This window comes from Apium graveolens, chromosome 7, assembly GCF_009905375.1.
Source record: "Apium graveolens cultivar Ventura chromosome 7, ASM990537v1, whole genome shotgun sequence".
Lineage (NCBI taxonomy): Eukaryota > Viridiplantae > Streptophyta > Magnoliopsida > Apiales > Apiaceae > Apium > Apium graveolens.
Window position 1 is genome coordinate 180,222,581 of NC_133653.1, and position 22,660 is coordinate 180,245,240.

Sequence of the window (22,660 nt, forward strand, 5' to 3'; positions counted from 1 at the left end):
CTTTCTTCACCTTATCCGCTCCCAAACACATTGTTTTGATCGACTCCCAAGCTTCCTTTGAGGTTTTCTTTTCTGCAACTGCCAGTAATATGTTGTCTGGAATCCCCTGATAAATCATGGCTAGCGCTCGTTTGTCTGTCTTTTCCTCAGGTACCGTCTTTGGGTCCTTGAGTTCGATTGATTCCCAAACCGCATTCGCCTGCATAAGTACTTTCATCTTTATGGCCCAGGTGGTGTAGTTTAATTTTATAAGCATTGGAATACTCAGCCCGATGGAGCCTTCTCTGGTCTTGTTAGCCTCCATCATGTGTGACCTCAATACGTGGTGAATGCCGCTCTGATACCAGATATTGGATGTAGAGTATGCAATATGTAAACACAGTAAGCTGAACACGATATGTTTTGCATGGAAAATCTGCAAATCGGGTTAACTAGATAAAGATACAGAAAGCAATATTTAAAGGAACAGAAAACAACTACTAAGCTATAAACCATGGAATAACAAATCCTAGTTTATCTCCAATCTAATCTCCTAAACTCACGCAGCTGACAAAACTAAGTCTAAGATGTTAACGTAATACATGGACAGCTAGTTATTCAGAAAACAAAATAAACAAATAACTAAAATATGTTTAGATTGAAATTAATCCCAACACAATCTTAAAGATAGGTGCGGATCATAAATCCTACTCAACGTGTTCTTATTGGAGTGTTCAAAAATATGTGGATCGAGGATCTTTCATAGATAAAATGGTAATAATTCTAAAATTAATAAAAATCTAGATGATTGTGTGCAAAATATGCAAAGATTTAAAAAGAATATTTTAATTTCTAAAAATAAGAGTAGATTTTTATAAATGGGCTTACTAATAACTAGACTAAATTCACCAGAGTAATCACACTCGACCAATAAATTTTGAATATAAAATCCGGTACAAATTATGTAAAAACTTTTTTGGTTACTACATATATCACTCGAATTTAACATCATTTAACAATAAATGAGTAAATTTTGGTTATTACATATATCACTTGAATTTAACATCATTTAACAATAAATGAGTAAATTTTTTAAAAACATTTACTATATACGTACAACATTTTCATAACATTTCATAATTTATGAAAAAGTTGCAAAAATTTCTACGAAAGTCTCATATTTTCTTATAGCTATGCTCAACAAATACATAACTAGAGTTCAAACTGGTGTGTGTTAAACAATAGTTATGCATGTGTTGAATTCATATCATATATAATTTTAAATTGGTATTATTAATAAAATCAAAATAAATTAACAATATTTTATAATTTTTGTACCCAATATTGTTTGGGTGAACTGATAACGAAAATTGAAAAGTATATAATATTAATTTAACAAAATTTTAGTAATGACTAAGCACACTTCTATATTAAAGAAATAAAATTTTGGTTTTTTGAAGAAAAATAAAATATCATATTATGTGCCCAAATTTAATACTGGCGAATGAGAAGGATATTGAAGAAATAAATTACATTTATTTATTAAAATTTAAGTTATTAGTGAATAAATGATGTTTAACCCGGGTTATATAAGTAGTTACAAAAAAATTGTAATCTTGTACTTAAGAATTTTGTATTTGATCTTGGACCTATATATTCATATATAGATATATATATATAGGTGCATGCAAACTGTCTTTAACTACAAAATTACAAAAAAAAAACTCATATAAAACTTTGGTTAACACATATGTAACTTAAATTAAAATACAATTACATATATTAACGACAATTAATTTTAAATATTCATAAAAAGTACATGTAAATTCATATGTAATAAAGTTCTAATATGGTACAAAGACTATAATCTTACTATATGATACGGGGCTTAGTAGTTACATTTACAAATCAAAGGGCTTAGTAGTTACATTTACAAATCAAATCAAACTCATCGAGCTGCAAACAAGTCAAGTTCTTTCTGAACCGAGCCGAGGTTAATTATTTTTAAAAAAATGAAACGAGATGATCAGAGTTTAACGACCGAAAGAATAATAATGTTCAATATTGATTAATAAACTTTTTCTTATAATGATATAAACATTATCGATCTACACTTGTTTCTTAAATCTATATATATTTATTTTTGACGTCGAGGTTTAAGAATATGTCCAATTTTATTTTACACTATTTAGAAAATGCTAATTTTAGAAATCGTAAATTACTTTTTAAAATATAGATGTCAAAATTTTATTATGTTCTAATATTTTACTAAAATCGGGTGTATGTAAATTACAGGTTATTTAATGATGTTCATGAAATTATGAAAAAATTGGAGACAAATAAATCATGATTACAATGTTTGATAGTTCTCTTATGAAAAAATTAAGCGTTAAATTTTGAAATATGAACGACATTTCCATAATAATTAAATTATTAATAAACGGCGAGAAAAATATATTTATAAATATATTAGTGATTAGTAATAATTTATCATTTGTAATATATATCATTACAAATAATTTATTATAACAGAATTTTAACTGAGTTCAAGCTGATTCTGAGCTAAATTATTACCGAAACCGGACTGAGTCCAAGCGATTTCGAGTTTAACGAACCGAGTACTAGTTTAAAAGAAAAAAGCTCGGCTTCACTCTTTTACTCATCCGAACTCATTTTCATGTTTAAGATCGTTTGAACTCAATTTACTTAAACGAGCCGATCTCCAGTATTGTTCATAATAACTCTGTTTATTTGTAGCCCTACTCATGAATACTTGTGGTATCAAGTTTTTATTTGTAGCCCTACTCATGAATAACTGTGGTATCAAGTTTTTCTTTTGTTGAGGTGGTTAGTGTGTGTGAGCAAATCTTTACAAATTGACATTTGATTGCATCATCAATATTGTGCTAAATTCAAAATTAAACTATTTAGGTTTACTAACTAAGACACACCATCCAAAATATTTTTACTTTATTTCTTCTATAAATATTATTGTATTTTTATATTTATAAAAGACTGGTAGTAGTAGACTCGGTCAAAAACCCAATATTTCACCAAATAAAATCTGAACGAATAATAATTTGAAAAGAATGTTCAAAAAATATTTTAGTTCATGTCCAAATTCTAAAGACAACATATGTTTTCAAGATCGGCATCCTATGTTTTGAGATTTGAACCATGCTTCTATTAGAGATGCTGGGGTAGGGGAGGGGCAAATATGAAAATAAGAAATATGTAGTGGCAGACCAAAGAAAGGAGGAGTAAATGAATGGTAATCTCATGCGCCTAGGAGAAGAGGAGCTAGAACAAGCTTACAATAAGGAATAAAAATGGAGGAATAGGTGGGACAAATATATTGATTAGATGTGAATAAAGTGATTTGTTTTAAAAAAAAATTATTAGTTTGGATTCTCATTTTTCATGTGTCTCTTATCAAAACAAACTTATTTAAGGTAAATATACTATTTTTAATTTCATAATACATTTTAACAATTTCACATTTCCTCATTGTGATAAATTATCTTCTTTCCAAATATTATTGAATACCAAAAAGAAAAAGCATGTCCTCATTGAAGATTAACTCAACATATATATATTTTCGTTCATAACACCCACATAAATCATCAATTCTCAAACTTACAATTATTGAAAAGTTAGGAGAAGATATATCATACTGAATTCTAGAGTTTGTTTAGTATTGATCCGATTGAATATCAAATTGATAATCATCAAACTTAATAAAACACAAACTAAATAAACAATATATCATAATTTTCAAAATTAAAATAACAAACTTTGAATTAAAATAATAAATGTTATGAACAAAGACTATCAAAAAAGTCAGAATTGACCCATACTTTTAGAGATGGTGAGAGGGGCAAATTGGAAAATGAGGAATGTGTGAGTGGCATCTCTTGGCTAGAACAATCTTTCAGGAGGTAATACATACAACAAGGAATAGAAATTGAGGAATAAGGGTACAAATATATTAAATTTGAATAAAGTAATTTCTTTCACTAAATTTCATTAGTTTGGATTCTCATTTTTTTCTAAATTTTCATTAGTTTGGATTCTCATTTTTATAAGTAAACTAATTAAAGGTAAATGTACTATTTTTCATTTCTTATTACATTTTAATAATTTAGGATTTCCTCATTATTGTGAATTATCTTCTTTCCTAATATTAGTGAATACCAAAAGAAAAAGGTATCATCCTCATTGAAGATTAACTCAATATATATAATTTTTCTTCATCACTCCCACATATATCAGCAATCCTCAAACTTACAATTACCACTACTATTTTAATTACACTGCTCTCCGGCAGAATCAACTGCTTAAGCACACTCTCCGCCGATCCTCCTTGCCAGCTGAATGTCCTTTGGCATTATTGTCACCCGCTTAGCATGAATTGAACACAAGTTGGCATCATGGAATAGGCCTACCAGGTAGGCCTCCGATGCCTCCTGTAGAGCCAGGACTGCATGGCTCTGGAAACGCAAATCACTCTCTAACAACAAATTCACTATTGCAAATTAGAAATAAATTTGGCACATGCGATACACAAAGATAAGGTTTCTCTTGGGTAAAGTTATTTGAAAAAATATACTAAAAACTAATTAACCTTAATTCCTTGAGCAATTTTACGTACAAGCCTCTCGAATGGAAGTTTTAATATCAAAAGCTCAGTAGTCTTCTGATACTTACGGATCTCACTACAAGAAATTACTGTATGATTAGCCTTGGGCAACAACCAGGAAAAGATGTTTCAATAATAACATGAATTGAAAAATATATACCGAAGGGCAACTGTTCCAGGGCGGTATCTATGTGGCTTCCTGTAGGCACCAGTTGTTGGAGCACGCATACGAGCAACCTGTGATGGAGAACAAAACACAGAAATGTTAGGAGAAGATATATCAAGTTAGGAGAAGATAGATCATAATGTATTCTATTATAGGCATTTAATAAGATGTAACCTTGTTTGTGAGCTGCTTTCCATGAACCTTTCCTCCACTAGATTTACTAGGAGTTTGCTTGGTACGAGCCATCTAAAAATAAAATAAGAATGGTTTTCAATCAATACCTTTAATGAATACTATATGACATACATATAATTAGATAGATCAGAATTCCTGGGAAGAACTTTAAACTGTACTTCATATAGAGGAAAAAAATAAAGAGAAATGGTCACTTAATAAATTACCTAGTTATAATTCTTCTTCAAATATTTTGAGGTATATTTTCTCTTTATCACTTCCTAATGAAGATGTATATAAAAGTTTGAAGAACAAATGGGGAGGGGGAAACTGTTTATATATATATGGGGCAGGGGGATTATGTTTTGATTTAACAGTTACAAGTTGCTAATGATGTCCTTAGTAGTTTCTACATGAATTGACGGCTCTTAAGTGTAGTTTTGTGAGTTCCCCGCCTCCATCTGACGGTCTATAATCAATCTTAAAGGTAGGTGCGGATCATAAATCCTACTCAACGTGTTCTTATTGGAGTGTTCAAAAATATTTGGATCGAGGATCTTTTATAGATAAAATGGTAATAATTCTAAAATTAATAAAAATCTAGATGATTGTGTGCAAAATATGCAAAGATTTAAAAAGAATATTTTAATTTTTAAAAATAAGAGTAGATTTTTATAAATGGGCTTACTAATAACAAGACTTAATTCACCCAACTAATCACACTCGACCAATAAATTTTGATTATAAAATGCGGTATAAATTATGTACAAACTTTTTTCGTTATTACATATATCACTGAAATTTAATATCATTTAACAATAATTGAGTAAATTTTGATTATTACATATATCACTTGAATTTAACATCATTTAACAATAAATGAGTAAAATTTTTAAAAACATTTACTATATACGTACAACATTTTCATAAAATTTCATAATTTATGAAAAAGTTGCAAAAATTTCTACGAAAGTCTCATATTTTCTTATAGCTATGCTCAACAAATACATAACTAGAGTTCAAACTCGTGTGTGTTAAACAATAGTTATACATGTGTTGAATTGATATCATATATAATTTTAAATTGGTATTATTAATAAAATCCAAATAAATTTACAATATTTTATAATTTCTGTACCCAATATTTTTTGGGTGAACTAATTTAATAATGGCGAATGAGAAGGATATCGAAGAAATAAATTACATTTATTTATTATAATTTAAGTTATTAGTGAATAAATGATGTTTAACCCGTGTTATATAAGTAGAATCAAAAAAATTGTAATCTTGTACTTAAGAATTTTGTATTTGATCTTAAACCTATATGTTCATATATAGATATATATATATATATATATATATATAAGTGCGTGCAAACTGTCTTTTACTACATTATTAAAAATAAATAAATAAATAAAACTCATATAAAACTTTGGTTAACACATATATAACTTAAATTAAAATACAATTACATATATTTTACGACAATTAATTTTAAATATTCATAAAAAGTACGTGTAAATTCATATGTAATAAAGTTCTAATATGGTATAAAGACTATAATCTTACTATATGATACGGAGCTTAGTAGTTACATATGCAAATCAAATCAAACTCATCGAGCTGCAAACTAGTCAAGTTCTTTCTGAACCGAGCTGAGGTTAATTATTTTTAAAAAAATGAAACGAGATGATCAGAGTTTAAGGACCGAAAGAATAGTAACGTTCAATATTGATTAATAAACTTTTTCTTATAATGATATAAACATTATCGATCTACACTTGTTTCTTAAATCTATATATATTTATTTTTGACGTCGAGGTTTAAGAATATGTCCAATCTTATTTTACACTATTTAGAAAATGCTAATTTTAGAAATTGTAATTACTTTTTAAAATATAGATGTCAAAATTTTATTATGTTCTAATATTTTACTAAAATCGGGTGTATGTAAATTACAGGTTATTTAATGATGTTCATGAAATTATGAAAAAATTGGAGACAAATAAATCATGATTACGATGTTTGATAGTTCTCTTATGAAAAAATTAAGCGTTAAATTTTGAAGTATGAACGACATTTTCATAATAATTAAATTATTAATAAACGACGAGAAAAATATATTTATAAATATATTAGTGATTAGTAATAATTTATCATTTGTAATATATATCATTATAACTAATTTATTATAACAGAATTTTAACTGAGTTCGAGCTGATTCCGAGCTAAATTATTACCGAAACCGGAGTGAGTCCAAACGATTTCGAGTTTAACGAGCCGAGTACTAGTTTAAAAGAAAAAAGCCCGGCTTCACTCTTTTACTCATCCGAACTCATTTTCATGTTTAAGATCGTTTTGACTAAGGAGACGAGACGAACTGAGTTCACTTAAACGAGCCGATCTCCAGTATTGTTCATAATAACTCTGTTTATTTGTAGCCCTACTCATGAATAACTCTGGTATCAAGTTTTTCTTTTGTTGACGTGGTTAGTATGTGTGAGCAAATCTTTACAAATTGACATTTGATTGCATCATCAATATTTTTACTTTATTTCTTCTCTAAAAATTATTGTATTTTTATATTTATAAAAGACTAGTAGTAGTAGACTCGGTCAAAAATCCAATATTTCACCAAATAAAATCTGAAGGAATAATAATTTGAAAAAAATGTTCAAAAAATATTTTAGTTCATGTCCAAATTCTAAAGATAACATATGTTTTCAAGATCGGCATCCTATGTTTTCGGATTTGAATCATGCTTCTATTAGAGATGCTGGTGTAGGAGAGGGGCAAATGGGAAAATAAGAAATATGTAGTGGCAGACCAAAAAAAGGAGGAGTAAATGAATGGTAATCTCATGGCTGTAGGAGAAGAGGAGCTAGAACAAGCTTACAATAAGGAAAAAAAATGGAGGAATAGGTGGGACAAATATATTGATTAGATGTGAATAAAGTGATTTGTTTTAAAAAAAAATTATTAGTTTGGATTCTCATTTTTCATGTGTCTCTTATCAAAACAAAATTATTTAAGGTAAATATACTATTTTGAATTTCATAATACATTTTAACAATTTCAGATTTCCTCATTGTGATAATATATCTTGTTTCCTAATATTATTGAATACCAAAAGGAAAAAGCATATCCTCATTGAAGGTTAACTCAACATATATATATTTTTTCTTCACAACTCCCACATATATCATCAATTCTCAAACTTACAATTATAGAAAAGTTAGGAGAAGAGAGATCATACTGAATTCTATTATAGGCATTTAATAAGATATGTAACCTTGTGTGCCAGCTGCTTTCTCTTAACCTTTCATCCACTAGATTTACTAGGGGGTTTGCTAAAATAAGAATGGTTTTCAATCAATACCTCTTATGAATACTAAATGGCATACAAATAATTAGATAGATCAAAATGCCTAGGAAGAACTTTAAACTGTACTTCATATACAGGAAAAAATTAAAAGAGAAATAATCACTTAAATTACCTAATTATAATTCTTCTTCAAATATTTTAATATTTATTTCTTGTTTATCACTTCCTAATGAAGATGTATATAAAAGTTTGAACGAACAAATGGGGATGGGGAAACCACCATCTGACGGTCTATAATCAATCTTAAAGCTAGGGGTACGGATCATAAACTCCATTCGATCAACGTGTTTTTATTGGAGTCTTCAAAAATATTTGGATTGTGGATCTTTTTTTTAATAAAATGGTAATAATTCTAAAATTAAAGAAATTATAGATGATTGTGTGCAAAACATACTAAGATTTATACATGGTACAAATTTTGTTGGTTATTACATATATCACTTGAGTTTAACATCATTTAATAATAAATGAGTAAAATTTTTAAAAATATTTATTTTATTCATACAACATTTTTAGAATATTTTATAATTTATAAATAATTCCAAAACTTTCTACGAAATTATGATATTTTCTTATAGCTAGTGCTCAAAAAATACATAACTAGAGTTCACATTTGTGTGTATTAAAGAATAGTTATACATGTGTTCAATTCATATAATATATATAATTTTAGATTGGTATTATTATGAAAATGATAATAAATTAACAATATTTCATAATTTTATACCCAATGGGTGAATAGATAAAGAAAATTGAGAAGTATATAACATTAATTAAAATAAATTAGTAACGGCTAAGCACACATCTATATTAAAGAAATGATTTTTTTAAGAAAAATAAAATATCATATTACAATACAAGAAAAACGGGAATTTCCTACCGAGGAATTGGTAGGAAATGCCCCAAAATCGATAGGAAATGACGAAATTCTTAGGTGGGAAATAACATCGGTGAGAAATGAGTATGATCACATTGAACATGGCCCCACATGTTGATTTGGATAGCCACATGTCGAGGACCCACATGCAAGTAAGACGCGAATTCTTCAAGAAGTTGTAGGAGATGAAGCATACTTGTGGTTTGAGTGGATATGGTGACAATGATGCCCCAACTTTAAAGAAGACTAACATCGAAATTGGCATGGCCGATGCTATTAACGAATGCTTCTGACATTATTCTTAAGAAAATTAGGCTTTGATTACTAATGTTTTTGATTTTCCTATTGTTTACTGAAATCCTTTGGATTGGTTTGGTAATGAAAATTATGTATTGGTTAATCAAATGCAATACTATTGGTTGGTTTTTGATTTTATCTATTTTTTTGTATGTATATAATTTAATTAGTCAAATATTTAACATTAGTTTATATAACTATAAATTATGTATAAAATGTTTATCTACATAATAAATGTTTTTAAAAAATTGATATAAAAAGCCCATTCTCTACAGCTACGAAAACATCTGTTTTTAAATAACCAGACATTAGTTTATAGCTGATGTATATTAACCAGACATCGCCTAAAACCGATGTTTATGTACATATTTGACATCAGTATTTGCAAGGATCTGATGCCTGGGGTGATTTTTAACAACGATTCGGGACCGATGTGAAATCGAAGGAACTGATATCTGGGATGACATTTCATATCAATTTTGGACCGATGTGAAAAAAAATACTTTTTCTCTACACCCGTGTAGACATTGGTTTTGAAGGAAATAGACATCAGTTTTATATTGATCTTTTTCTAGTAGTATTTAAGGATCATCACAGGCAACTAAGCCTTCTAAGTCAAATCCTGATTTAAAGCTCAAAGGCATAGTTCCTGACACTAATTTTGATGTTCCTGAGAAATATTCTGGTGATGATGCTGAGTCTGATGATTCTGATGATGATGATAATCCTGATGATGCTGCTCTGAAAGCTGGAATAGAAGTATCTAAATTGTCTATTTTTGGTTCATCATATGTTCATGCTCCCACTCTTAATACTCATAGGGCTTATGAATCGAATCACTCTTGGGACTACCAAGTGAGAAGATCTCTCTGGAATCGACTCAGACTTTAGTTGATCATTCTGTTCATTTGGTTTCTAATTCTGATATGAGAGCATCTATCAATGCCACAACAGTTTTAGTTAAAGGATTGCATTCTTTTGTCTCTACACTCAAGAAAGATAATGTTGATCTTAGAGAAAATATTGTTGATTTTTCAGTGATTATTAAATGAACAAACAAACATAATGGCTTGATCAAGAGGATGTTCAGCATGGAAGCTAAACAGGATCAAATTTCTGAGAAGCCCGCAGCTCTGGAAGCAAGTCAGACTACAACAAATTCTAAGTTGTATGTTATTCTCTCTCTTCTACCAAATCTAGATGCGAAAAAGGGGGAGATAGTACCAAAGACAAAGTGTCAACCTGAATCAGTTTTGAGGAGAATACCAATTCCGATGATGGTGATAAGCAAGCAAAGAAGACCTCTGATATTGTGATAGTTCAAACTGGAACTGGAATTCAAAATCAAACTACACAGTCAACTCAAGTCTCTAAGGGTAGATCACATGGATCTAATTTAGAAACTGCTCTTGTTACTCCAAATTCAATTCCTGACAACAAAGAAACAAGTTCTAATTCTTTTCCTGACACTGATAGAGTGATAGTAACTCCTCATTTTGTTAAAATTGAAGAAGAAGAAATTCTATTTCGAGTGAGTTTACAGATTCTTTCTGCTTATTGTAAAGCCTTTAATGTTGAAAACTTCAATGAAGAAGAAATGGTTTTTGACAGAGAAGAAAGAGCACGGGAAGGAAAAATCAGAATTGCTATTGACAAAGCAAATCAAGCATATAGGAACATGCGTAAAAGACCTGAAATGAATAGATGGAGGAGTACAGGTAAGAAGATGTTACATGAAAGAGCAGAAAGAAAAGCTCAAGTATTTCCAAAAATCAAGAACCAATATAAACTCTTGCTGATAGTCCTGGTCAGGAAGTAATTGTTGATCATCTGGAAAGACTTGAAGTTGTGAAGATTATACTTGACAAACATGATGGTTCAGAACCTGAACAGAAGATCTTACTCTTATTGCAAAATGATCAAATTCAAGTTCTTTCACTTGATGAACTGAGGATCATGTCAACAAAGGAACTGAAATACATTCACTGTTTGCTAAGAGTTGAAGATGAAACTTCAAGGTTATGGTCAACCATGATTCTAGCCAATATCAGAAAAAAGATACTGGATGATGGTCAATATTAATTTGGATCATATATTCCTACATACATAAATTTCAAAAGGCAAGAAGTCAATATGACGAAAGGAGGAGCTATTATTGAAAATGTTCTTACACAGACACATAACCATGAATCCTGATGGTTCTAATGCTTGTTATGTGACACTGGACGAGTTGATGATTGAAAGAATTCCCATCATAAACTTAAGGGCTTCTATCTATCAACTGTCAAATTAATCTGGATATGGGAAAAACTAGAATATCATATTAGAAGAGATATTGTTGAAAAAGTTTGATGATAGATTTAAAGTTTTTGTTTAAAGATACTGTAGAGTTTATCAATTAATATAAAAATTAAAGTCTAAAAACAGTATGCTTTGTACTCTACAATTTGTCTCTTTGGTTTTTGGCACTACACATTACTTTGGAATTTATGCTTATTCTGCAAAGCATAAATTGGCGGAGAAATTTTAATAATTATCTATGTCAGGGATCGATTTATCAAGGCATCAAGATCTGACAGAGGAATCAGGATATGTTAAGCCAATCAGGATCTATTTGACAGTCAGGATATGTCAAGCCGTCAGGATAAGATTACTGTCAGGATCTGAGTGGATAAGTCAATTCTGCGAGATAAATCATGAGGTGCTGATTTATAGGATCGAAGTTGATTTAGATATGTATAAAAAGTAGAAGAGATATATCGTAACATATCTTGTAATTGATAGGGATTGATTGTAGCTATGTAGTATATAAACACAGAACAGGTTCACACTTTATGTGTGGTGCTTAACTCGAGTATTCGCATAAATATTATCATAGCCAGTTTCCTGCATGTGAATGCCCTGGTTATGGAGTCAAAAACAAATTACCATTCCCTCCTCAAGTTTTTCTTGTTTAGCCTGGACATGTCCATCTTTTAACTATAGTTGATAAAGTCCATGAATTCAACCAATTACTAAGTTGTGGGAGCTTCAACAAAGTTATCTATAGGAATACACAGGACCTTGTTCATGTCCTCGGCATTGAACTTCACAGAAATACCCCTAATTGTACGATTAACCATCATGGAAACTGCTTGATTCTCATGAACAATGGTGTTCAAGACTACAGTGCTCCAGAAATTGTTCAAGACATCCAGGTAGAGCTCTGGGTTTACAGTTAATCCTCCTGAAATATAGGAATCAGAAATGAACTTGACAAAGCACTTAAAGGTATCGGGTTCTTAAGTTGGATCCACAAAAGCTAGATAATTGGTTCCATCCTTGGGAATAACAGCTCTCATATTGTTAGCAACCATTAAAGAGTTTGGGTTTTAGTGGGTAAGTGATTTGAGAAAGAAAAAACTTGAAACGAAAGAGATTGGTGAAATTTTGCAGAAACTAGGTCAATTGAGATCTCAAAAGCGTAAAGAAGGGTTATGTCGAGATGTCTGGGTATTTATAGGGTAGAGATGTGACTTGTCAAAAAGTAAATAATGAACTGTTAATATTTGCTTGTAGAGAAGTCTCATGACCTATAGAGAACTCAAGTCCAGATGTCACTTTCTTGACTCTTATCGAGAACTAGATAGTGACTTATCGAGATGTTGTACAAATACCCAGTTTCTCCTTATTGGATTAAATTATTCCAATTTATATTGAAGAACTCAACATTAAATTAGAATAGATTTTATATCAAAAGTATTTTACTAAAATAATTTGTTGAATTAAATAATTTCATTTCTGAGTTATTGATAAGTATATCGAGATCTCTACAATGTTTGTCGAGAATTAATAAAAAGACTTATCGAGATATCCATCAAGAAGTCATAGAGACTTATCGAGAACTCTATCGAGAAGTCAAAAAATGACTAATCGACAGTTCATTTAGACTTATCGAGAATTCGGTTCTCTACATACTTTTGATATGCCTTATATATATCCTACATTAATTTCATATATTAATGATGTGATCTAACATTTAGACAGTTCCTCTTAGTATCAGAAAAATTCCAAGTTAAATTTTATTTGAAAAAATAATATACAGGGAATTCTAAAATATTTAGATATCATATTTCAGCTAATTTCTAATTAAATTAAATTATTTTTGATTTATCAGGAATTAATCTGCTGCAACTAGTTAGCCGAGTTCTTGCCTTTAGGTCGAAGAATTTAACATACCAATCTCACTTATAAGTCCAGTGAAAGTTGTTTCATCTAAAGGTTTAGTGAAAATTTCAGCTAACTATTTTTCTGTTGGAACAAAAATAAGTTTAATAGTACCTTAATGAATATGCTTAGGTCTAGAATGATTGACTGAATTAGCCAGAATAGATATTGCACTAGTATTGTCACACATGATTCGAATCTTTTGTAACATTAGGCCATAATCCATCAGTTGGTTTCTAACCCAAAGCACTTGAGAACAACAACTTCCAGCAGCTATATATTCAGCTTCACTTTCATCAAGGCATTCCAAGTTTGGATACTTGTCATTATCAAATGTTGCATCTATGCTTTCCATTATTTTCTTTGCTCTAGCACATAGACTCTATTGGCAATCCAAATATCCCTGAAAAATAGCTTCAAATACTTTAAAGTCAAATTTTCCAACATATTCAGAGTTGTCTTTTAGCATAACACATTTGCTTCCAAACACATGAAGATGTTTAACAGTAGGCTTTCTTTTTGACAAAATTGAGTAGGGTGACTTGCCAATGTTTTTGTTGAGTAGATATCTATTTTGAGTGTAACATGTTGTGTTAAAAGCTTCTTTTCAAAAACTTGTTGGCAGTTTGGCATCTTGCTAGCCAGCAGCCTCAACTAGAGTTCGATTTTTCCTTTCAATCATACCATTTTGTTGAGGTGTTCTTGTAGCTAAGAACTCTTGAACAATGCCTTTATCTTTGTAAAATTCACCTAGAAATACATTCCTGAATTTTGTGTCATTGTCACTCCTCAATCTTTTGACACATTCTCGATCTTCAGCCTACTTCTCAATTTATTTGATGTGTTCAATAATGAAGTGTGGAGTTTCATCTTTTGAATGCATAAATTCCACACAAGTGTATCTTAAGTAGTCATGCACCATCACCAAAACATACTTCTTTCTGGATATAGACATGACATTTTCATGTCCAAATAAATTCATGTGGATAAGCTATAGTGGTGCATTAATATAATTCACAGTTTTGCTCTTGTGACTGGGCCTCTTCATTTTTCCTTTTTGACAAGTTTTACAAACTTCATCTTGAGCAAATTTCAAGGTTGCCATGTCTCTCACTAATTCCTTTTTCACCAAAATGTTGATTGCTTTTTAAATGGACATTTGATTTGTTTCAGCAATGTGCTATATTAATTACTAATCATTTTTTAAAATTTATAAAAGATCAGTAGTAGTGGACTAGGACAAAATCCCAATTGCTTTCACCAAATCTTGTGGAATTTTACATTTTTAAATACTACAAGTCCCATTGCTTTCACCAAATCTTGTGGAATTTTACATTTTTAAATCTTGTGGAATTTCACCAAATCTATGTGATGACCTTTCGAAACTATTTATATCTTGAACGGTGGTGCTTCAAGTAGTATTCGGAAAAGACATAAGTATATTGGAGTATCTTGTAACTTCATCTTTTCAACTTATATCCAGTTAATGATTATCTTATGCATGACAAAAATTTTCAGAAAAATGTTGAGACAACGTTAGATATATGAGATCAATTCCACAAGATTTAAAAAATTTAGTTCATGTCCCAATTATCAAGATTATAGAATTTCAAGACCGGCCTCTTATATTTGTGTGGTTGGTTGCACCTTTATCGAACATATAAATCAATTTTTTTTATTAATCTTCTTAATTTTACGAACGAAACTGTGGCAATATATTTGGTTCTTATCATTTGTACATTACGGTAGTAGTTGACTAGGTCAAAATCCCAATTGTTTTCACCAAACATAATCTGTGTGGAATATTACATTTTTAAATACTTCATAAAACAATTTAGTTCATGTCCCAATTATCAAGATTGCAGAATTTCAAGACCCGCCTCTTATATTTGTGTGGTTTGTTGCAACTTTATTGAACGTATAAATCAAATATATTTATTAATCTTCTTAATTTCATGAATGAAACTGTAATAATGGGTTTTGTTCTTACCATTTGTACATTAAGGTGAGTTTGAGGGTAATAATAGAGTCAAAAATGCCAAGTTCAACACCACTTTCGGCTTTGGGTGCATATAATTAAATTAGTTCAGCAAGAGTTTGTATTTTATAATATATAATTTTTTTGCATTTTATAATATATAATTTTTTGCAATTTCTCTATGTGTCTTAGTTAATATGCATTTTTCATATAAATCCATCCGAACCTGAAACTCATCAAAACCATTACCATCTTTCCTAAATTGTAGCATTTGGTGAATTTGTTTTTCCTCTTTGATATCAATAAAATTTAATATACTCTTCTTATAAATTAGTGAATTAGGATTTTCAACCAAACAAAAATAAATTAGGTGGAGTTCATCTAAAAGCTCTTTTTACTGAAGGTATGTAAAGGATAGTGATTTTTTTGAAGATGCAACTCTATAAAATATAAAAGTACAAAGTTAGGACTTATCAAAAAAATTCAGTATCATACTAATGATTTATGTAAATCATCAAAATTAGACAAGGATGAAAAATAGTCATAACTCAATGTTAAGTTTGTTTAGTATTGATCCGGTTGAATATCAAATTGATAATCATCAAAATTAATAAAACACAAACTAAATAAACAATATATCATAATTTTCAAAATTAAAATAACAAAATTTGAATTAAAATAATAAATGTTATGAACAAAGACTATCAAAAAAGTCAGAATTGACCCATGCTTTTAGAGATGCTGAGAGGGGCAAATTGGAAAATGAGGAATGTGTGAGTGGCATCTCCTGGCTAGAACAATCTTTGAGGAGGTGATACATACAACAAGGAATAGAAATTGAGGAATAAGGGTACAAATATATTAAATTTGAATAAAGTGATTTTTTTCTCTAAATTTCATTAGTTTGGATTCTCATTTTTTTCTAAATTTTTATTAGTTTGGATTCTCATTTTAATAAGTAAACTAATTAAAGGTAAATGTACTATTTTTAATTTCTTATTACATTTTAATAATTTAGGATTTCCTCATTATTGTGAATTATCTTCTTTCCTAATATTAGTGAATACCAAAAGAAAAAAGTATCATCCTCATTGAAGATGAACTCAACATATATAATTTTTCTTCATCACTCCCACATATATCAGCAATCCTCAAACTTATAATTACAACTACTATTTTAATTACACTGCTCTCCGGCAGAATCAACTGCTTAAGCACACTCTCTGCGGATCCTCCTTGCCAGCTGAATGTCCTTTGGCATTATTGTCACCCGCTTAGCATGAATTGAACACAAGTTGGCATCATGGAATAGGCCTACCACGTAGGCCTCCAATGCCTCCTGTAGAGCCAGGACTGCATGACTCTGGAAACGGAAATCACTCTCTAACAACAAATTCACTATTGCAAATTAGAAATAAATTTGGCACATGCCATGAACAAAGATAAGGTTTCTCTTGGGTAAAGTTATTTGAAAAAATATACTAAAAACTAATTAACCTTAATTCCTTGAGCAATTTCACGTACAAGCCTCTGGAATGGAAGTTTTAATATCAAAAGCTCAGTAGTCTTCTGATACTTACGGATCTCACTACAAGAAATTACTGTATGATTAGCCTTGGGCAACAACCAGGAAATGATGTTTCAATAATAACATGAATTGATAAATATATAGCGAAGGGCAACTGTTCCAGGGCGGTATCTATGTGGCTTCCTATAGGCACCAGTTGTTGGAGCACGCATACGAGCAACCTGTGATGGAGAACAAAACACAGAAATGTTAGGAGAAGATATATCAAGTTAGGAGAAGATAGATCATAATGTATTCTATTATAGGCATTTAATAAGATGTAACCTTGTGTGTGAGCTGCTTTCCAGGAACCTTTCCTCCACTAGATACTACAAGAAATTTGCAATCACACAACACCTATGAAACAACGGTTGACAAAAAAACTGTTGCCCCAAATTCGTAGACAACTCTAAATTTTCTTTCCTCGAAAAACTGTTGTTGGAGTACATGTAAAACAACAGTTATAGCTGTTTTTTGAATGACTTGTACCTCTGGCATCCTCTTACCGAGATAGACAAAATTTCGGATTCTGCACTGTTGTCATAAATCTTTCACATAACAATCAAAAACTGTTGTTAATAAGCTAACTTATGGTAGTGTGAGACTACAGTTTTTGGCCTTATGTTGTGTAATTTAGACAAGTGTTTATTATAACCCTTATCTTATTGAACATCAAACAATGGTTTTTACATACCATTATTAAAAGGAAAGCTCACAAACAATGGTTATTACTAGTGTTATGTAAGTGAGGTTCAAACAACAGGTCTTGTATCTTGTTGTCTGAACACCTTATTTAGATGATTGTTTTACACATTGTAACAGTAACCATTGTCTGTTGAGTAATGGTAAAAAAAAATTGAGTTGCATATATGCAAGTCCCCACAAAACAAATTCAAAAACATTTAACCAAGAAATTTCCAAACCATGAATCATTCAACCAACAAACTAACAATCAAAAAATCATGAGCCAAATCAAAAACCAAAAATACTACCTCAAATGGACGAGTTCAACTATTAAACTAAAAGTTTGGCGATAAATAGATACAAATCAAAGTGTACTCTTTTTATAGTAATACAAAGCTACAAAATGCAACCTCCATTTCATGGAGACCGCATTTTGCACCTCTTGCATTACTATAAAGAGAGTATACCTGGACACGTATACATTAATCAACAAACTAAATATTTTTACAAATTTACAAGTTCATCTATGAATTGAAAAATATACAAATTAATCACAATGCCATAATACTACAAGTCCAGTGAAGAGCCTCCAGTAATTGGTGTGAGGTAATTATCATCATCATTGGTTGTGCAGAAATCTTAATGATTGATTGTGATGCCTGGATTAACGTCGGCTATTTTCTTAAGTAACTGGGCCATGTTCTCGCGCACCTTCCTCTTTGCTCATCTGCAGCTTGTCCTGGTCTTCCAACAGTTTTTCTTTAGCCAGTTTCTTGAGCTTAACCTCAAGATCTTTACTCATCTTCCTCTTGTACATTTTCAGCAAAGGTAATAAACTCTTCTATAATTGGTTTATCTCCCTCTCCCTGAAAATGTAAATAGGATAATGCTGTAGCTGAATGTCTGGATATAAACGTAAACAACCTCAATAAAACAGTTAATGAACCTGAATAGTAAATCATAAAATCCGTTAATAAAATTAGCTCATGCAATTAAGAAAAACAGTATTCAAATTTACAAGCAACATTTTTGCATTAGTGATTTCTTTTGGAAAAAATCTTAAACATATAATAACCAAACACATAACAGAACAAAATCTTGCTTATAAAGAGTGTCTACAATATTTGCTTCCTTGGAGATTAGAAATAATTAATACTAGAATTTTACAGTTAATATTGGTAGGTACATATAAAGCAATGGAGTCCTAATAACTCACAAGTGGTTGTATAAAGCAATTGGTAGGTATATACAAAGTTAGGATGGAAACAATAGTTTAAACTAAGTGGTTTTACATATCTAACTATTATGTTATTAATAGGATTTCTTAAACATGTTCTTCAACCACATATACAAGCCTATTCCTCTAGCATACAAACTGGTTCTAGCAATGTTATGGCGTCACCCGGAGAACGTAGAACTAGATGAAGTAAAAGTTATGCACTACTGTGCTGCTGTAAGCTCTTTTCTGCAATAAAGTATATCTCGAATAATGAATATAACTAAGCTGTCTGCCCTAAAACTTTGACCTATTTGGTTTAACTTGCAAATATAGGGATCAAAGCCATGGAGGTACACTGGCAAAGAAGCTAACATGGACAGAGAAGACATCAAATTGTTAGTTTCCAAATGGTGGGATATTTACAATGACGAGTCACTAGATTTTAAGGCTGAGAACTCTGCCCAAGAGGGAGAGAACTGCTCGAGATCATCTATAATGGCTTCCATCCAAGAACATGCAATTTCTTATGTCCCTGCACAATTGACTGCTTAAGGATCTGGATAATGTAGCTAAATCTTGAGTGTGTGTTGGTGAACTCATAATACTAGGATTTTTTAAGACTACTGGCTAGTACTGACGCTAAGATATTTGTTTTTCAACGTGAAGCTTGACAAAGTATATATACGTCCTCAATAACGTAAACCATGTACAATTATTAGCATTGAAATCAATAAACCCTATATTTTATTCCAATTGATATACAACTACTTTCAATAAGAATAATAAAAATCTCATCAGTTACAGGACCACAACTTCAGGATATATGCAAGTAGTAAACACATCAAAACTTATTATATCACTAAGAAGTAAGAATGACTTCTCTTCGTATGCTTCTCAAGTACAAACTAAAGACCAGGCATACAAATTCTAAAATTTAAAAACTAATACATAATAGAAAGGCTGGTTCACAAGTTTATAAAGGCAAGGTAATTGTGATAATCATAAATATCTCCTGACACATACTACAGAAAATTAGGAAATTAATACTTTATCACTAGCTTACTATCACTATTTTGAAATTTTCATAATACTCAACGTGTTAAAATGCCTGCAAAAGTACCTAAATCAGTCGATCAATATTCATATTGACATAATAAATACTGAAGGCATTAATTATGATTCATAAAAGGAAGTAGTTATATGTTCTGATACTCTAAACTTGACTAGCTTAAGGTCATAATTCTTTATATCTGTAATTGCACAACTGCCACCAACTTGTATTAGATGTAATATGAGTAAAGGCAACTCATCGTTTAAGCTACTTTTTCTATAGAGAGATATCCCTAGCATGCTCAAATTATGTGGCAAATCATACTCGACACTTGAAACTTCTTCGAAGAAAGTGAATAAAAAAGGAAATAAAACCTAGGGCTCAAAATGGTCTCCACCAGAACCTGACTCAATGTCTTAAGGTTGACAGTCTACAAGTTGTAACAGGACAGAACAACAAAGATAAAGAACAAGCATACCAAGAAGACATACCAGCAATGTAGCTCTCATTCCTTTATATAGACCAAAGAACCCCTCATCTCTGAATATCGTACGAAGCGTGTGCCCCATACCCTCATAATATTCTTCTTCTTCCCCATTCCAGACTGATATTTAATTCAATTAAATTCAATAACCCTTCCCTACCTAGATTACTTCTTGTTTCTCTATCTAGATTACTATCAGCAAATGAGGTGATTAATGAAAATTACTTAATCGATGTGATTTTGAAAAAATCAAGGTAAGAAATCGTAGATGGAAGAGCGGCAGAGAAATGAAGGAGATGAAAGGGAAATTGGAGATGAAGGAAATTGGATAAGAAAGGGAAAGGTAAATTGGGGGAGTTGGGAGCATATAAAAAATTAATTAAAGGAAAGAAGTAGTGTTATTGGGAAAAAAGGGGGGAGATAAAGGGGCAAATGAAATTTGGAAGAAGGGGGAAATAAAATTTGATGAGAGGGAATGGAAATGAAATGTGAAATTCATCTTGCATATTTAAAATGATTTTTTCATCAATTTTAGTCATATCAAAAAATTAATAAAAAATTTAAAATTCATCTTGCATGTCAGGATTAGAAAAATCCAGTTAATGTACCCCTCCCGACAACGAGACTCATTCCCGATTGACAAGATTAATTTTTAAAATGATTTTTTCGATGATCCAACCGTACGGATGTTAAGATATATCAATTTTAGTCATATGAAAAAATTATTAAAAAATTTGAAATTCATCTTGCATGTCAGGATTAGAAAAATGCAGTTAATGTACCCCTCCCGACAACGAGACTCGTTCCCGATTGACAAGATTAATTTTTAAAATGATTTTTTCGACGATCCAACCATACGGATGTTAAGATATATCAATTTTAGTCATATGAAAAAATTATTAAAAAATTTGAAATTCATCTTGCATGTCAGGATTAGAAAAATCCAGTTAATGTACCCCTCCCGACAACGAGACTCATTCCCGATTAACATGATTAATATTTAAAATGATTTTTTCGACGATCCAACCGTATGGATGTTAAGATATATCAATATTAGTCATATGAAAAAATGATTAAAAATTTTGAAATTCATCTTGCATGTCAGGATTAGTAAAATCCAGTTAATGTACCCCTCCTGACAACGAGGCTCTTTCCCGATTGACAAGATTAATTTTTAAAATGATTTTTTCAACGATCCAACCGTACGGATGTTAAGATATATCAATTTTAGTCATATGAAAAAATTATTAAAAAATTTGAAATTCATCTTGCATGTCAGGATTAGAAAAATCCAGTTAATGTACCCCTCCCGACAACGAGACTCGTTCCCGATTGACAAAATTAATATTTAAAATGATTTTTTCGACAATCCAACCGTACGGATGTTAAGATATATCAATTTTAGTCATATGAAAAAATTATTAAAAAATTTGAAATTCATCTTGCATGTCAGGATTAGAAAAATCCAGTTAATGAACCCCTTCCGACAACGAGACTCGTTCCGGATTGACAAAATTAATATTTAAAATGATTTTTTCGACGATCCAACCGTACAGATGTTAAGATATATCAATTTTAGTCATATGAAAAAATTATTAAAAAATTTGAAATTCATCTTGCATGTCAGGATTAGAAAAATCCAGTTAATGTACCCCTCCCGACAACGAGACTCGTTCCCGATTGACAAGATTAATATTTAAAATAATTTTTTTGATGATCCAACCATACGGATGTTAAGATATATCAATTTTAGTCATATGAAAAAATTATTAAAAAATTTGAAATTCATCTTGCATGTCAGGATTAGAAAAATCCATTTAATATACCCCTCCCTACAACGAGACTCGTTCCCGATTGATAAGATTAACATTTAAAATGACTTTTTCGACGATCCAACCGTACGGATGTTAAGATATATAAATTTTAGTTAAATGAAAAAATGATTATCAATTTT

The 22,660-nt window shown here is 30.5% G+C and overlaps 2 protein-coding genes and 1 long non-coding RNA gene across 3 annotated transcripts; 1 reads left to right on the forward strand and 2 right to left on the reverse strand.

Annotated features, from left to right (window-relative positions):
- Window positions 1-4,242: 4,242 nt before the first annotated feature.
- Window positions 4,243-5,030, reverse strand: LOC141673280 (histone H3.3-like). Its single transcript, XM_074480014.1, has 4 exons — window positions 4,959-5,030; window positions 4,779-4,855; window positions 4,604-4,694; window positions 4,243-4,487 (listed from the first exon to the last, which is right to left on the reverse strand). The coding sequence occupies exons 1-4, from the start codon at window positions 5,028-5,030 to the stop codon at window positions 4,317-4,319; spliced, it is 411 nt and encodes a 136-aa protein (XP_074336115.1). The 3' UTR covers window positions 4,243-4,316.
- An 11,881-nt stretch (window positions 5,031-16,911) lies between these two features.
- Window positions 16,912-18,769, reverse strand: LOC141674230 (histone H3.3-like). Its single transcript, XM_074480948.1, has 5 exons — window positions 18,664-18,769; window positions 17,554-17,597; window positions 17,385-17,450; window positions 17,199-17,315; window positions 16,912-17,064 (listed from the first exon to the last, which is right to left on the reverse strand). The coding sequence occupies exons 1-5, from the start codon at window positions 18,767-18,769 to the stop codon at window positions 16,912-16,914; spliced, it is 486 nt and encodes a 161-aa protein (XP_074337049.1).
- Window positions 18,770-19,276: 507 nt separating this feature from the next.
- LOC141673044 (uncharacterized) lies at window positions 19,277-19,924 on the forward strand. Its single transcript, XR_012555790.1, has 2 exons — window positions 19,277-19,405; window positions 19,505-19,924. It is a non-coding gene; the product is annotated as an uncharacterized LOC141673044 (long non-coding RNA).
- The last annotated feature ends 2,736 nt before the right edge of the window (window positions 19,925-22,660 follow it).